The 18,104-nt window shown below is 49.6% G+C and overlaps 1 protein-coding gene across 2 annotated transcripts in view; it reads right to left on the reverse strand.

The window, feature by feature from the left end:
* Positions 1 to 13,840: 13,840 nt before the first annotated feature.
* Positions 13,841 to 18,104, reverse strand: part of Faim2 (Fas apoptotic inhibitory molecule 2) — a 30,426-nt gene continuing 26,162 nt past the window's right edge. For both annotated transcript variants that reach the window (XM_038343601.1, XM_038343600.1), the window contains exon 12: positions 13,841 to 13,990. In XM_038343601.1, the coding sequence (XP_038199529.1) occupies positions 13,841 to 13,990 (150 nt within the window). The remainder of the gene's footprint in view (positions 13,991 to 18,104) is intronic.

The raw sequence follows: 18,104 nt of genomic DNA on the forward strand, positions 1-18,104 counted from the left end.
AATATGTGTGAAATGGGAGCATGAAACACAGCTGGCAAAGTGATTTCTGACAGGTGACTCACCTTCTCATAGTACACTGATGTGAAGGGATGGTCACACGACATGGCAGCGAGAGTAAAGGCTATGCCCCACACTTCTTTTTAAAAAAAGATTTATTCATTTATTTTATGTGTGAGTGCCTGGGTGTATCTGTGTGCACTTGTGCATGTGTGAGTGCCTTGGTGTATGCGTGTGCACTGTGTATGTGTGTACACTGTGTATGTGTGTGAACTGTGTATGTGTGTGCACTGTATACATGTGAGTGCCCGGGTGTATGTGTATGCAATGTGTATGTGTGAGTGCCTGGGTGTATGTGTGTGCACTGTGTATGTGTGTGCACTGTATATGTGTGAGTGCCTGGGTGTGTGTGTGTGTGTGTGTGCGTGCACTGTGTATGTGTGAGTGCCTGGGTGTGTGTGTGTGTGCACCTGTGTACATGTGTGTGTACTATGTACATGTGAATGCCTGTGGAAATCAGAAGAGGGTGTCAGATCCCCTGGAACTGGAGTCACAGGTGGCAGTGAGTCAACGGTGCAGATCCTGGGAACTGGATCTGGATCCTCTGCAAGAGCAGCAAATTCTCTTAACAACCGAGCCTTCTCTCAAGCCCCTATATGTGCTTCTTTTCAGGAAATACTGCAAAAAACCTTTTTTCCCTCCATTTTGCTCATAATTCTCACCACTGTAAATGTGTCTAAAAGCAGCTAGTAATATCCATGTTGCACCCTGAGTGTTGGATTGCCTTGAAATTTCCTCCCCCATATTAATTAGACATTTTAATTCAGCCTATTTCAAAATCTCAGAGAATGGATAAAATGTAGACAAACTCATTTCCAGAATGTAACAGGAATGGTCTCTAGTCTAATTCCTAAGCGTGCTGCAATTTCTCACATGCATAGTCTTTTCCGTCTTCATCCTTGTCCACGTTCTGGACTTTTGAGCTCCCAGGATCACCCAGCAAACCTGGTCACAGAATTCTAAACCTTTTCTAGCCTTGTTAAACTTTACCAAACCCACTGGGCAACAATAGCCACACCTTTAATCCCTGCAGTCAGGAGGCAGAGGCAGGGGTGTCTCAGTGAGTTCAAGGTCAGCCTGGTCTACAAAGTAAGTTCCAGGACAGCCAGGAATGCTACACAGAGAAATCCTGTCTTAAAAAAACAAAACAAAACAAACAAAAAACCAAACCAAACCAAAAATACTTTACCAAATCCCTCCTGCAAAATAACCATAAAGGCTTAGGATCTATATGATTGTGCCACCATAGAAATGATCTTCCTGCCACTACTGATTTTCAGTTAGGTTTTTGGTAGCAAATGCCCGACACCAACGGCTCAGGAGAGGAAGGGTGTGTTGTGAGTCATTCCTTCAGTGACTTCTCTGTAGGTAGTTGGTTCCATTTCTGTGATCCTGACTAGGGACTAAACATTATGGTGGGCAGCACATCTTGTGGAAGGCAGAAAACAGAGAAAATTGAGGAGGAGGCAAGATCTAGCCCAAGGCTTAGAATGCTGTAATGGGATCCGGGCAGTGGTGGCACACATCTTTAATCCCAGCATCCCAGAGGCAGAGGCAGGAGAATCTCTGTGAGTTTGGGGCCAGCCTGGTCTACAGAGAGAGTTCTAGGACAGCTGGGATTGTTACATGGGGAAACCCTGTTTCAAAAAACAAACAAAACAACAAACAAAAAGAAAGCTGTAATGGTACTTACTGAGTGATCCTGTGATCCGGGGAGCTCCAAAGACTGGAATGCAGACAGGGATGCAGATGGAAAAGACGGGAGAAGTTAGAATTTGTTGGGAATTATACAAGAGGCCATTCCTGTTACAGTCAAACAACGTACCCCCAAATACCTACTTCCTGCTTCTAGACCTGACCTCAAAGCCTGCTGCGCACCCCAGACTTTAACACCAACACAGGAGCCTGTGGGGCATTTCCTACTCAAACTGCAAAGCACCGTGTAAATGTTTACCTGTTTCGTCACTTTTTGTGGCTGCTGAATATTTACTAGAATGCGCAGCAAATCTGTTATTAAATTATTATTAATAAATTATTATTTAATATTTACTTGTCCCAACTTTTACTCCTATGAATGCTATTCCTGCAAACAACCCCGTTCCTCCTTAGGAATTATTTATTTAGGATAAACATCTAGAAATGTGGTTTCTAGCCAGAGAATAAGTTGTCTTTTGGAGTTGTTTCTCAAACACCTATCCGACTTCATTACACCTCTACTTACCCCCTTTGATGTGCCTCCTGCCTGCAGAACTGAGCTCCCTTCTTTGGCAGGCAGGGCAGGTCCTCCATAATTGTCTCTTCTGTAGGTCTAGGTCATCTCTTCCCATGTGCTCCAACTACATCAGGCAGCTAGCCATCCGTGTGTGTGCATGTGTGTGCACACACACAGATTGAGAACCTCTGCTCTGTATCTTTCTACTGTATTACCTTGAGACAAGATCTCTCACTGAACTGGAAGCTTACATTTCTGCTAGCCTGGCCAGCCAATGAGCTCCCAGAGTCTACCTGTCTCCACCCTCAGTTCTGGTGTTTCAGGCCTGCACAGCCATGTACTTCATGGCTACTGGGGCCAAATATATAACTCACAGACAACTGAAGCAACACCTTCTATCCCAGCTGAAATTACCTGGCGCAAGTGAGAGGGAAACATGGAACACACAACAAACCTGCTTAGGCATTTATTAGCGGGACATGTACAGAACTGGGGAAGACAGTGTGTAGAGAGAGAAGGGGGGGAGGGAGATGGCGCATCCAGCTTGTAAAAGTTGCCTAGTGCATGTGCACAGGGGGTTGACCTGACTATGTCATATGCAGATGACGGAGCTCATGCATGCACGCAAGAGCTCAGCTGAGTCATACGTGGATGATGCAACCACACATGCATGTGGGTCATGTGGGGCCCTTTAAGATCCCCAGGGCCATTAGGCACTTCTGCCTGCAGGCTTGTCTGAACATGCGTGGCCCTAGAACCCAGAAGTGTTAGCCTTATTGTGGCTGAATCATTACATTCCACCCTTTTGTTTATTATAAAAATTTGGGAGCTTGGGGTCTTTAATGGGTGGGAATGGGGTGTCATAAGGTCTCTCATGACTGCTTCCTGCTGGTTTTGTGGGCATCAGAGAGTTGAGATGCTTGACCACATCCTGGGGAGGCTGATTACTTTTGTGGTTTTTTTTCCAGGCTCTGTGGAACTGGCTGGCTGGCAGCTTGGACCTCACAAGATGCTGGAAAGGCAGAGAATTATGTCTGGAAAATATTTAGATCCTGGTGATTAAGGGAGGAGAGTCCCAAGATGGTAGATAGAGGGTTTTTGGGGGGGGGGTGTGCGGAGGAGGGAATTTCCCAGGTGTTCCCGAGACCAGGAATGATAAGGGGAGAATTAAATGATACTTATTCTGGGCAAGTCTAGTCTGTTTAGATAGGTCCAATTGGCTCCCTGGAGCTTATGAAAAAATGTTTGAAAAGAAATAAATTTTAGACATATTAAAATCTTATGATTACGATGATATAGTGTTGGAATGGAAGATGGTAGGGAGGAGGGAGGAAAAGAAGGGGGAATTATTAGACCCCTCAATGTTTTACCTGAAGCAAATCTTAAGGCAGTTGTTCTCCTTAGCATCATGGTATTACCTCAACATCCAGGAGACACTGCTGCATAGGTGATAAACCTGTTACGTTAAAGTCTATTTTGTGAGTTTTTGGAGTCTGGGGCTGTGAATGTCCCCAAACTCATTATTGTTTCTTACCATCTGGGCTTTTGACAGTCCTTGTACCTTTGGCTCTATGTTTAATGATGGTCCCTGTAATAACAGCTGAGTGGTTAACTGGAAATTTAAGTATGACATTGGAGATATAGAGAAGTTGGTAAAGCAGATAGGAGAAAGAGGAAGAGGGAGAGTATGTGGAGTTTTTGGCACAGGAGAATTGAGTACGGTGATGAAACTTTTATTTTTCTGGAACTGGAGAAAAGTGACTGATCTTGGTGTCCTCTGGAACTTAAGGGAACAGGGCCCTGTTTGAGTTACCATACATGAGGGAGTATCTTGAGCTGGAAGAGTAAAAGGTTTAAGGTGAGACAGGTGGATCCAATGAGAGAGTCCCTCGAGCTTGGCAGCTGTGGGAGTTACAAGGATTACTTTGAAGAGGCCCTGGCATTTAGGGGAAAGGGGTGAGGGGCGTTGGTCTGGGGAGAGAATAGTACCTGCTCTCCTATTTTAATCAGCGGTAGACATGAATTAGAACATGGTTGAGGTAATGAGTAGTCGATAAAATCCTACAATAGGGAACGAAGATGGGATAACAGCGGAGTAAGCAGGTGATCAGGAAGGGGAGAAGTTTTGTGTGAGAGGCTGGGGGTTAAAACCAGCTGCCCATACATGAGTTCAAAGGGCAAGGTGAAAAGGGGGCTTTTGGGGAGAGCCCTAAGTCTAAGATGGACCAGAGACAAAAGTTTTACTCAGTGGAGGTGAAACTCCTGTAACATTTTAACAAGAACATTTTATAAGGAACGGTTAGTTAGTTCTACCTTCCCTGAAGACTGAGGGTGGTATGGTATACGAAAATGTCAGGGAATATTAAGAACCTTAGATAAAGTTTGAGAGATATGGGAGGTAAACTCTGGGCCATTATCTGACTAAAGAGAAGTTAGGATTCCAAACCAGGGGATAATTTCTCGGAGAAGAATATAAGAAACTGTCTGGGCCCCCCTGTTAGTGGTGAGAAACAATTCATTCCACCCAGACATGTCCACCAAAATCAGGAAATATTTAGCTCATCTGACTGTGGGCATTTGAGTAAAATGAAGCTGCCAGCCAGTTCCTGGAAGGGAGCCACCTGAGAGACTGGTAGAGGAAAAGACACATTGGAGCTGGGAGGTTGGGAGGCTGGAAGGAGGAGGAGGAGAGCTGTTGGCAAGTCTGAGGTAAGGTGAATGGAAGGAGCAAATGAAATGGAAGCCCCTACTTTTGATAAAACATCTCTTCCCATAAGAGGTACCGGGCAGATCGGCATGACTAAAAATGAATGAGTGAGATAAATACCCCTAAAAACACAGTTAAGTGGTGAGGTCTGCTGAGGTAGATAAGGGTGTTCCCCTACCCTGACAATAGGGAAACTAAAAGGAGAAGTAGGTCCTCAGAATTCCGTCAGTACTGAGTATGTGGCTCCAGTGTCCAAGAGAAAGGAGATGGGCCATCCTGATATGGTGATGTTTACCCGTGGCTCCCTATTACAGATGACAGTTGTGGCTGGGTCAAAGGAGCCTAGGCAGCCTCACTCTTCCATGGCCAGACCTAGAAGGTCAACTTGGGAATTGTCTAGGTTTGATGTCTCCATGCCATGATGTTGCATGGAGAGGGGCGGCATGTTCATCCTAGCTGCCCAGCTAGCTTAGCCCAGAAATAATCACACAGAAACTATATTAGTTAAAACACTGCTTGGCCCACTAGCTCTAACTTCTAATTGAATAACTCTTGCATCTTAGTTTAACCTATCTCTATTAATCTGTGTATCGCCACATGGTAGTGGCTTCCCGGGTAAGTGGCTTTCCAGCGTCTATCTCTGGTGGATCCATGGCATCTCTCTGACTCTGCTTTCTTCCTCCCAGAATTCAGTTCTGTCTTCTCTACCCACCTAAGTTCTGCCCTATCAGGCCAAGGCAGTTTCTTTATTCATTAACCAATACAAGCAACACAAAGAGGGGACTCCCACATCACCGAATCAACTGCCCAATGTCCTTCCCTATAGCATCTTGGACAAGATCTCATGGGACCAAGATGAGGATTAGGGCATGGTCGGGCCCAGTGACTAGCTCTACCACATTTGAAAATGGGCCTGGCTATTCTCAAGCCCTGGGGGACAAGGGAACAGCACGGACAGCACGGATCAGGCGGTCTGTCGCCTCGTTGGTCAGAGGGCCGTGGCTAGCATGTGACAGTGATGATTGTGGGCTTTGTCATTCCTCACATGGTACACCTTAAAAGCCAACTCTAAGTCTTCTTGCCTGTGGGGACCAGGGGCCTTTCTCCAAATGTCTAAGTTTAGCCTTAATGTCAGGGTAGCACTGAGAAAAAAAAGAGACATGAGTAATTGTCTGCCTTCTGTGGTTTCTGGATCTAAGTTAGTATATTGTAACAGAGCTTTAATGAGGTGTTCCAAAAATGCAGAAGGATTTTCCTTCATATCTTGAATGACCTCTGAGAGCTTATTATAGTTTACTGGCTTGAGGGCAGCCTTACAGAGACCTGCCAGAAGGCAAGTCAAAAACCCATCCCTAGCTAAAATTCCACTTGGGGTGTTATAATCCCAGTGTGATTCTTGCTTGGGGACCACCTCTGCCCCCAGGTGGTGTGTTGCATGTGTTTGGTGAACCTCACCTGCATGTAGTCTGGCCTGCTCCCAAACTTGCCTGTGCTCTTCAGGAAGTAGTTATTAGAAAGGATCATATAACTATCATGAAAGGTGAGATTATAAGACTGAGACTTAGAGCTTAGAAAGTAAAAGGCTTGGATGTAAGGAAACTCCTTCCATTTGCCTGTGCACTGACAGTAGTTAGAAAGCTCCTATAGAATACTGAGATCAAAGGTGCCATTAAGTGGCCACTTTAAATGGTTATCTAAATTGTTAGGAGACCATTTTTTGAGCAAAGATGGACAAGTGTGGGAATCTGTAAGTAGGGCAGTAAGGCCTGGGGTTTCAGGGCCTCTAAAAGGCATCCCAGGAGGAGGCTGGATTGGTGGTCTTGGATGGCTTGCCACTCATAGCTGAAACTGTGAAAACCCAAGAAAACAGTGACACAAGGCTTATAGGGGGATGTCTCCTCTTTATAAGCAGGGTGTGATGGCATTGAACACTTCAGGGCTTGTAGATGAGCGTGTTCTACAGGCAGGGTGTTAAAGCCTGACTGGCTCCAGTCCAGGCGACTGGGAAGCCAGAGAGGCTAAAGACAGCCATCTCTCATAGTGGTCCAAAGGAAAAGAAAAGAAAAAGAAAAAAAGAGAAAAATCCAAGGGACCCTGGGCCCCCAGTTGCGGGAGGACTGACCCCAGGTCGTCCAAACACAGTGTCAGCTAAGGGAAGCAATCCAGAGATGAATGTCAGCAAAGGGCTCAACCATAGCCATGAAGGCCTTGGGCGGGGCTGTCTTCCTACTTCTAGGAACACCAGAAGATTTCCGGGAGCTCAACAGTCAATTCCTTGGGTTCAGAGAAACAGTTAAGCTGACCAGAATGGGAAAACTCACCAATTGAAGCCAGTGGTGTGTGTAGAGGTCGCGCTCAGGCAGATGGAACACATGGTTGCTGTGGGAAAAGTACTCGGTTTTGGATTATGAGCCCAGGAGAAGGGCTTGGGGTGGGAGAGCCTCCCAAGTCTCACAGCACCAATGAAATTACCTGGCATGAATGAGAAGGAAATGCGGAACATGCAACAAACCTACTTAGGAGTTTATTAGAGGGGAGTGTACAGACCTGGGGAAGTCAGTGTACAGAGGGAGAGAGGGAGAGAGAGAGAGAGAGAGAGAGAGAGAGAGAGAGAGAGAGAGAGAGAGGGAGATGGCACGTCCAGCTTTTAATGTACGTGCACAGGGGGGTTGACATGACCATGTCATATGCAGATGACAGGCTCACGCATGCATGCAAGGGCTTAGCTTAGTCATACTGTGGATGATGCAACCATGCAGGCACGTGGGTCATGCGGGGGGGGGGGGGGGCTTTAACATCCCTGGAGCCATTAGGCACTTCTGCCTGAGGGCTTGCCCGCACATGCATGGCCCTAGAAACCGGAAGTGTCAGCCTTATTGTGGCTGAACCACTACACCAGTGCCATGGTGACTTGCTAAAATCAATGGGCCAGAGAACTCTCGAGACTCACATATATCACTTCCAGCACATTTCATTGAGCAAAGAGTCTGGAGCCATTGTTTTAAGTGCTCCAGTTCACCCTCCAGCTCCAGCAAAACACACTCCCTCCCTCCCAAGACCTCCCCAGATCTCATTCCATTATAGCATTGGCCTCAGGCCTGAGGCCGCAGGAAGACACATTTTAGTGTCCCTCATATGCTGCTCCACCCAGCACGTGATTTTGGGGATCCACTGCCTGGCAAAAAAAATGACTTCTGACTTAATGGCCCCAAACCATGCCATTTAACTGTGCTCATAGGGTCCGTGGGTTAGGAAGTTGGACAGGACATAGATATGTCCATGTGCCATGAAATCTTGCACCTCAGCCTTGAAGACTCAAATGCTTGAGGTCAGGAGCAGCAGAAGTTAGCGTGGCCACATAAAAGTTGACTTCTTCCTTATGTGGCTGCCATCTTGGCAGGAAGGCTGAACTGCCTGCCATTCTTGGTAGAGTATCTGCCATGGTCTCTCCTGCATGGTAGCCCAGGGCACTTGGGCTACTTATAGAATAGCTCAAGAGATAAAAGGAAGCAAACAGAAGGCACTAGAGGTATTTTAGTAAGAGAAAGCAAGGGCTGGCTTCTTTGGGGGACTGAGGTGGTGAGCTGGGAAGGAAGTCTGAGCTGCCCGTGCAGTGTAGGACAGTCCAGGAGTCAGCACACAGGTTTTCTGGGAGTAGACACACTTGGGTAGAGATGGATGGTATGTGTGAGCTGGGTCAGGCTGCGGAATGGGCAATGGGAATGAAGGTTCTCTCTGCCATGGGGAGAGGGCTGTGTGGAGTTAGCAGCTGCCTCTAGAGTGGCCTGGACAGTGGCCCATCGGGTTTGTCCAGCTCCTAAGCTCCCTATGAGTGAATGGGATTTCATGGAAATCGGATCTTTTCTAGACTAAGGATCTGATGATGAGCCCATCAGTCTGAATGTGCGGCAGCTATCGGTCCAGACACAGACTGTTCTTGCCCATTAAAGGAAGGAGGAGGCAGGGGAGAGTCCACGTGATGAAGCAGGCAGAGACTGGAAGGTACCACAGGACACTGAAGAAAATTAGCAGCCGTCATTACCTCCCGAGGGCACGAGCATGCTTCAGGCTCTGTAACAAAGCATTCTGTTGTTCTAAGCTACCCAGTTCGTGATCACTTGTTACAGCAGCCTCAGGAAACTAATGAAGACAGTGTGGGCATGAGACGGGGAGGCAGCAGAGGAGCATGACAGACAGTCCAGTGTTCCCTTCCTCCCCACCCATTCCTGCTCTGTCAGAGGCCTGAGTCAGAGATCCCTGATCCCCTGTACTGTATCTCAGCACTGGTTCTTCCTGGGGTTCCGTGAATGAATATGTGCAGGCCAGGCATGGTGGTACATGCGTACAATCCCAGCTCAAAGAAGCAAGGCTGTGAGTTGGAGGCCAGGCAGTCTGGGCTATACGTTCAGACTCTGTACCAAACAGAAAACAAACAAACAGGAAGGAAAGAAGGAAGGAAGAAGAAGAAGGAAAGAAGGAGGGGAGGAGTTGTTTACTCAGGACTCAGGCTATGGGGTCTCAAGCTGTTGTGCTTCTGTCTGCTTCTTCCGGGCCACAGCTTGCTTTGTATGCACGGGGTGCTCAATGAAAGCTACTCATGTTCTCTTTCCCGTCCCTGACTCCTGCTGCCTCTCTTTCCTGGCCCCCAGATGAATTTGCATTAAAATCATGTTAGTAAAAAGGATAATATTCCCCCTCCAGTGTGCTCATGTCCCCTCCCACACACCTGGGTACCCCTGTGTCTTAGTTGGGGTGACTGCTGCTTGATGAAATGCCATGACCAAAAAGTAGGTTGTGGAAGAAAGGGTTTATTCAGCTCACACTTCGTTATCACTGTTAGGAAGTCAGGACAGGAACTCAAGCAGGGCAGGGGCATTGAGGCAGGAGCTGATGCAGAGGCTGGGAGGGCTGGGCTCTTGGCTTGCTCAGCCTGCTTTCCAGAATCCAGGACCACCAGCCCAGGGATGGCACCACCCACAATCGCCTGGGCCCTCCCCATCAATCATTAAGAAACTACCCTACAGGCTTGCCTACAGCCTGACCTTATAAAGCATTGTCTCAGTTGGTATTCCTTCTTCTCTGTTTGTGTTCAGTTGACATCACTCATGGGAACCTTTTGACACACCGTTAGCTGATTTGCCTTCTGATGCCACTCCTGGTCACTAATTTGTTCATAAGCTTGGTTCAATCACTGAAACTTTCGATCCTAAGTTTTCTGTTATGTAAAATAAAAGGTTGATGTAGATCCCTCCCTGCTCTCAAACGGTGCTTCTGTCTGTGGGCTGTGAGCTGTGTGGCTCTGATATGCACAAAACAGCACGCGCGCGCGTGCAAATACACACACACACACACACACACCACACCAGCAGCTCAAGTTTTATAAGTTCAAAACTACTGCTTTGGGGGATGTCTGGATACTCCTTTATTTTTTTGGTTTTTTTTTGAGACAGGGTTTCTCTGTATAACAGCCCTAGCTGTCCTGGAACTAGCTCTTGTATACCAGGCTGGCCTTGAACTCACAGAGATACACCTGACTCTGCCTTCTGAGTGCTGGGATTAAAGGTGTGCGCCACCACCACCCGGCCAGAATACTCCATTTGAAGAAAATACTTTTGCTCAAAAAAGGAAGCTGACTCAGCCAGAAGGCCCGGAAAAGGGCAGGCTCCCGCGGCAAGTTGGGTCGATCTGCAGAAGGCTTCGGGGGAAAGGGTGTACTGAGCAGGAGGACCCCTCTCCTTTCCACATGAAAATAAAGACGGGAATGAAGGGAGCTTCTGCACGAAAGCCACATCCCACTGCTGAGTGACGCCACGCACGCTACAAAGCCAGCTGAGGCCACAAGCAAACAGTTCAGGTGTCTTAGTAAATGCTTTTATTATTTCCGATCAGTCACAGGTCCTGAGCAGGTGAGGTCACAGAAGGGCACATGGGAGGGACCCGGGGGAGCTCGTGGGAGCTGAGGCCAAAAGGGCAGCAGCGTCTGGGTGTGTGGCAGACGGGTCTCTGTCGGGAAAAGCTTAAGGCAGGGGTCCTGCCCCTCGCTACTATCCCCAGGGACCGATTCCCTCCCTGCCAAGCCGGACTCTGCTTTTCCCCTAACAGCCAGAAGGGGGCAGCAAGGTCCTTGAGTAAATTTTCCGATTTGCCCCCCCCCCCCCATCCCCACCCCACTCCCACCCCTTCTTTTGGAATTAGGGTGTTTGAGGGATCCTGACTCCTACAGGAGAAAGGGTATGGAATGAAAGAACCAAGATTCTTAATCTCGTGGCTTCCTCGGGCTATATCGAAAGAGCTGCTGTACACGAACCCAGGCATTGTTGTGGGGAGTGAGGGACTTCACGTGACTATCCTTCCCGGGACCTCCTGATCGGTCATGCTGCCTCTCTGCGCCTCTCGTCGCAGATGGATTCCTGGCTCCCTCTAACTTTATGAAATCCAACCCACCCGGTCACAGGTCCGGCCCCACCCGAACTAAAAATGTGAGGGGCCAGCGGGAGTCCTTCCTCCTTCACAGTTTGCCGCACCTACCCAGTTTGGGTTTCTCATAATCCCGCATTCCTCATAATCCTGCATTCTTGTTCCCGCCCTTCCTCCTGCCAAGACCCACCCAGGTGTTCCTGGGACCCTTCACTGCTCTGTCAGGAGTCGACACCAAGGCTTTCTCTGGCCTTGCTGCCAGTTCGGCTGGGTAGCAGACTGAAGCTAACCCTGCTGGCAGGCCTCTCCACTTCCACGGCCCAGCCATCTTTGAGATCCCTGTGACTCGCGCCCGGGTCACATTATTTATGGCTGAGGGCTTGCCCCTCCCCCAGGCTTTTGGAACTTAGCCTTGGAAAAATTTCTCAGTCCTCAGTCTCTGCATAGATTATCCCAGAAGAAGAGGACTTGGACAAGTGGATTCTGGGAAACTGGCCAGTGTGAGGTTGGCAGGTCAGTGGGGGAGGGGCTTTAAACCTTTCAGGAGCTAAAGCCAGAGATAAGGAGAGGCCCTCAAGGTAAGCAACTAGATAAAGTCAGTGGAAGTGTCTTGGTGCCTCTCCCTGACCCCCATTGGCACTGGTTGGGGACTTATAGATAGGGAAACAGAGTCACAGACAAAAACAAAAAAGGCAGTGAGGCCCAATCAGAAGCCAGGAATCCTGCCTCCCAGCTGACTTCCAGGGCAGATGCCAGGATGGGAGATGGGGGGGGGGGGGCGGACACGACAACAACCCCCCAGAGATGCCAGGCCTTGACCACCCACGTCTATAGGTTACACAAGTCTCAGTCCAGCCCAGACTCAGACTGGAGGGGTCCTCAATGAAGCAGCTGTGGCTGACCCCAGCATTACCAGATGACAATGGATTTATCACCAAGCCCCCTGGCTTTGCCTCTGCAGTGGGGATGTGCTGATCACCATTGCAGGGCCCCTTTCTAGACTGCAGCAGTGGGCACTCATACCAACTGCCCCACCCCCACCCCATTCTTGGTTCCTTCCTTTCTCAAAGAGCCAAGAAAGAACAAAATTTCAAAGGCTTCTGTAATGTTTCTCAAAGGTGGGGAGGGGCAGGGACAGGAATGCATAGGCTACTTAAGTCCCCTTTCCTGGGGGCAAACAGAGCTCCCTACATCCACTGAGTCTCCCAGCCTCTACCCAGTAACTTTCCACTGGCCTGGAGCTGGCCATGTGCACATGTGGGCTGCATGCTGCCCCAGGTGTGGCCCCTGGTCCCCTCTCCAGCAGGCACTCAGCCAGGACAGGGTGGCTGACGCACACTCTGCCTGAGATCCCAGCTGCCTGGAGGCCGATAAGGAGTTCTGGCCTCATCACATGGGATAGGCTCAAGGGATTGGCCCTGGCTGTGACCGTGAGCTGGGCAGCTTCCAAATTACAGAGATATGAAGATAAGGGGCCAAGGGGCCCAGGGACTCTGGGCTGAGTGGCCAGGCAAGCTGGGGGAAGCGACATGGATACCTCAACTCCTAGGGCCTCAGGAAGCCTGACTGGAGGGAGATAAGGCAGGACATAGCAGAAGATAGGGGAAGGCTTAGGAAATAGGTGTGGAAGGGACAGAAAGACAGCCCCTGGTAAGGGCTGGTCCGCAGCTAGAACTACTTTCACCAAGCCTGCCCACCTCACTTCCCCCTCGGGCCTGTGGAAACAAAGATGGGGTGTTAGTCCTGCATTCACACATGCCTGCCCAGTGACTGCAGCTTGATCCATTACCCCGTTCAGTCCTGCATCTGGCTCACTTCCCTTCCCCTGCCTGGGAGCTCAGGGCAGGCCCACATTGAGGCACATTCCCCTGTCTGTCCTATGACCCGGGAGGGCAAACTGAGGCAAGCAATGGAAGCATTCCTACTCCTTTTATATTGTCCAGCCCACTGGTCTTAACAGCTGAGAGAGGGACAGCCTGGGACAGCTTCACCCCCAACACCCGGTGCCCTGTCTTATGTTCCAGTCATGTCCCCTCAGTCTTTGACCTTACAATACATGGTTGTTCAACCTGAGAGAAAAAGTAAAATCCTAGAGCACATTTGGTGGGGTCACAGTTGCAGCCAGGTTTCTGGGGTCTCCTTCCCACCTCTGAGGGGGGCTTCCTCCCACTCATTTGGTCTGCAAATCCAGAGGTGCTCTCAGCCTTGACTGTCCCATTTGGAAGATGTAATTGGGTGCCAGGGGCACCGCGGAGGACGGTGTGGCCTCAGGTCATTAGGGCCCCAAGGATGGCGTATGTACAAGCTGCAGAGGGCTGGCTGCAGGAGAGAGCGACCGCTCACAAGCTGGCTGCAGCACAATTATGTCTGGTCTTGCAGGAGCACAGAGGGGTCACAAGACAGGGAAGGGACGTTCTCTGGAGGAACGTAGGGATGGGGAGGCCTCCTCATTCCCTGTTGGTGCCGAAAAGCTGCAGGAAGAAGGTGAAGATATAGATAATGTCTAAATAAATGTTGAGGGCTCCAAAAATATACTCCTCGGGACTCAGCGAGTGGCGACGGTTACCCATTAGCAACTGGGTATCAAATGCCAGGAACTGGAAGAGAGGAAAGAATGAGAAGTCAGATATTCAATCAGGGTGGACACTAAGGGGGCTAAGCTGCTGGTTTTAGGACCTGCTGGTTTAGTGAGAGCCCAGAGCTTGGAATCTTCCCAACACCTTCCACCCCTAATTATATTTAACACCTATTTACTGAGCACCTGTTTTCTTCCAGGCAGAGCTATAGTAGCGGGCACGGTCCCTGCCCGCTGAAGCTGAAGTCTGGGGGTGGCAGGATGTTAGAGAGATGAGAGTAACCCCACAGTAATACAAGGGCCTTCTGGCAGTGCTGAGGGTTAACAGGAGTCTGTCCTTCGGGCAGTTAACTAGGAGTCTGTCCTGGGTGAATGTGGCCACTTATGAGGGCTTCCTGAAGCAGGGGGCTTTCTGTTGAGACAGGCTTCATGCTGTTGTCCAGGTCCTGCTACGTGTTTGAGGATAATGCACAGTACTCTGGGAGCTTGCTATATGCTTTATGGACATCAGCTCCTTCCAGTCGAATTGCCATTACTAGAGGAAACTGAGGCCAGAGATGTTAAATATTTACCCTACTTCACTCACATGGGGAAATGGCAAACCCGGGGTTTGAGCAGGCTGGCCCCAGTGCCCACAAACCTAACCATTCCGTTCTGTTGTGCTCTGCAGCATGCAGGATTAATGCGTCTCCCAATCTCCCAGGGGAACCTTCTGGGCCTAGTGGATGATGCTGCACCAACTGCCTTAGCCACAGCTCCCTTCTGTCCCCAACCACTCCTGCCAGCCCTTTCCACTGCCCACAGAGACTCCGCCCCCTCTCAGAGCTTTCCTCTGGGTTCAATCTTGGCTGCAGAAACCCCTTGCAAGCAGCATATGAAATTAGGCAGGCAGGGACACCTTTTGGAGAAGAGAGTCCCCAAAGTCTCCCAATGTCTAAAAGGGGAAGAACCGAATCCACACCAGCTGAGATTTCTTTAGATTCATTCATGTTCTGCATCTAGCTCCATCATCACTTGAATGTGGAAGGCCTGGGTTCCTCATACACCATCCCCCCCCCCACACACACAAATGCACTGGGTGACAAATGCATGCCAGGGACTAAGACTGGAAACCACAAGGGAGACAAATCTGTGTGCTTTGGCAAGGCTCACTGCCTAATGATGTGGGGGAGAACTAGATAATTACGTGGAAGCTGGGCCCTTGCTATAATTAGGGCTGTGGAGTGAGAGCTCTTGACTGCTCAAGAGGACGGTGTCCTGGGAGGGTGACACGTTACCTGGGGTGTGAAGGAGCCACATGGGCTAGACTGGACAAAACTCAGGAAGCCCTGGGGACCCGAGGGACCTGTTGTGAACAGTGAGGAAGTAGTGGGAGCATTGTGGGAAGGCAGGTGACAAGAGGGAGGTCACCTGACCTTGGAGCTTGGATTTGCCCAAAGAGAGGCTGAAAGATGTCCCAATCCATTCCCTTCACCCCATCCAAGAACTCCACTCCTAGGACCCAGACTCCTTGAAGTTGTTTCAGATGCAGCCCCCAAGGAGCCCTGGGAGGATTCTTGCCCTCCATGCTAATGCCACAGGCTACAGGAACCAGAGACTCCAGCAAATCCAGCACACGATACATGAGATGGTCACCCCCCTGGAAGGTGTAGTGGGCAAGGGTGACTCTGAGCTCTGTCTTGAAGGTCATCCGGCTTGGAGGTTGTCCTACCACTTAGTTGGGAGAACAAACAAGATGCCGACCCTCTCCTTGGCCTGCAAATCCCTAGCTATGAGGGAAGATGGGTTTTTTTGCCTCATGAGGCTATTGCGAGCCTGCGATAACCATGCTGTGTCCGAGACGCCTGACCTCCAGCTGGTGCCTAATGAACCGTAGCTGTTACTGGGGCTCTACTGCCGCATCTGCCGGAGCGGCATCCTCCCAAGACCAGGCGGGTGCTGCTAATGAGACTCAGGTGGCTCTGGCATCACATCAGGGAGGCAGAGGGATCTGAGGGGACTCTGCACAGTTTTAAGAGAAGGAAAATGGGGAGCCGCAGTGAAGGTTGAGGGGGCCCTCTACGCAAGGATTGGTCCTCCGAGCACGGCAGCATTAAGGGCAGGGCCTCCCCGGAACACAGACTGAAGCTGGAAGGCTGAGGTTTGAGTCCTTGCTCCAGGTTTCAAGAGTCAGTTTGGCCATGTGACCTCAGTGCCTTCATTTTACAAAGCAGGATGGCATCGAGGGTCACGTCACCCTGACTATACGGAGGCATCGACTGCCATTATCCCTCACTATCGTTTTTACTCCAGTCTGCTTGGCAGAATGAGGTTTGGCTTCCTAAGTGAAGTTTCCTCTGCAAAAAGAACAAGCAAAGGGTGGTGGAGGGGGGCTCAGATGCTGCGGGCTGTTTAGCAGGCACAGCTGCCAAGCAGAAGTTAATAAATCGCTGAGCTGGCTTATCAATCAGCAGCGCTTGGTTGATTTCCCAGAGCCTGGTCACCCCTGGGTGAGTTCATGAAATAGAATCTTTCAACCTAGAAGGCTTGAACCTGATCAGGTTTGGGGGTGCCCCTCCAAGGAACACCCACCCACAACAGCTAGCTGGCTGTGGAGAAGCGTGGAATAATAATTGCTCCACCTGTGCTTGGCCCCTGGCCCTGGATGCTCATCCGAATGGTGCTAACTGGGGTGGCTGCCCCAAAGGAGTTACCATCCACTGCTGCAGCCTCATGCTGAGAGCCAACCGGGAGCCTTTTACTTATTTGTGCTTGTTCATATTTACCGAGCACCTACTATGGCCCAGCGAACTGACAGTTTAAGGAGAGCAACAAACATCATCCAGAATTCCATTATAAGGGCCAGCAAGCTAGGGCAGATAAGGGTGCTTACTATCAAGCCTGGTGGCCTGGACTTGATCCCTAGAACCCACACAGCAGAGAGAAATGACTTCTGTGAGTTGTCCTCTATTCTCCACACACACACACTGTGGCACACATGTGTACAAACACACACACAAATAAATGTAAAATGATTTTTTAAAATCCCATTATAAGCACACATTACAAAGGGAAAAGTAACCGACTAGCGTCTCCATGGTGACTGAAGTGTTGGCAACCTTCTGAGCTGGCAGTGGGTGGCCTTGTTTACAGTTAACATACTAGTTGCAAACTGAGATCAGCTGCTGACACCTGGAAATGTAACTGTTCCACCTGGAAAAGTTAACTTGTAGCTGAACACGGGACTCTGCAGGAGCGGGTGGGATGGGGCCAGAGGCAGTGCAGCATTGTCTGGAATATATGACAGTCCTTATACATGCCACTACGTTATCTCAGCTCACTGTCCCTGTGTGCACAGGCAGGTGGGCATTGTCACCGGTCAGCCTATGAGGTTAGGGGTCTTAGAGAGAAATTTGGCTTGCTGATGGCTACTTGTCTAGTGCTGGAACCTGACCACACCCCTGTTCTGGTGGAGCTGGGGCAGAGTGGGCTTGTTGGGGGGGAGGGAGTAGGACCCTGTCCTAATTCTCCCACTCAGTAGGGCTGCATCTAAACCAGTGGTTGTCAACCTTCCTGATGCTCGATCCTTTAATACAGTTCCTCATGTTCTGATGACCCCCCAACCATAACATTATTTTCATTGCTACTTCATAATGTAATTTTGATACTTTTAATGAATCGTAATATAAATGTCTGATATGCAACCTGTGGAAGGGTTGTTCAACCCTTCCAAAGGGGTCACGACCCACAGGTCTAGAAACACTTATCTACAGAGACTCTGGCCACATAGCTGACTTGACCCTGCTACATTGTTTGTCCCTCCCTCAAACATGGCTCAGAGGTGAGGCTGAGGCACTCTGGGAGAGCCACACCATGGTGAGGCCATCAGCAGACCTGGGTTGCAATGTGTTGAGCCAGCAGGTCGGTCCTACAGAAAAGTGCAGGAGCGGAGAGCCTTGAGCCATTCTTGGAGGACGGGTTCTCACAGAGATTTACTGGAAACCACCCAGTCTTGACAGGAGCCAGTTAACGAAACTGACACAGAAGCCACTTAACGAAACTGACACAGCACGGCGGAAATGTTTCTGTTATCTGCTGCCATGAGAAGAAAGCAAGCCATAGAAAAGTCCTTATCAGAAAAGTACATGCGTGACCCA

Source organism: Arvicola amphibius, chromosome 9 (assembly GCF_903992535.2).
Source record: "Arvicola amphibius chromosome 9, mArvAmp1.2, whole genome shotgun sequence".
NCBI classification, from domain to species: Eukaryota; Metazoa; Chordata; class Mammalia; order Rodentia; family Cricetidae; genus Arvicola; species Arvicola amphibius.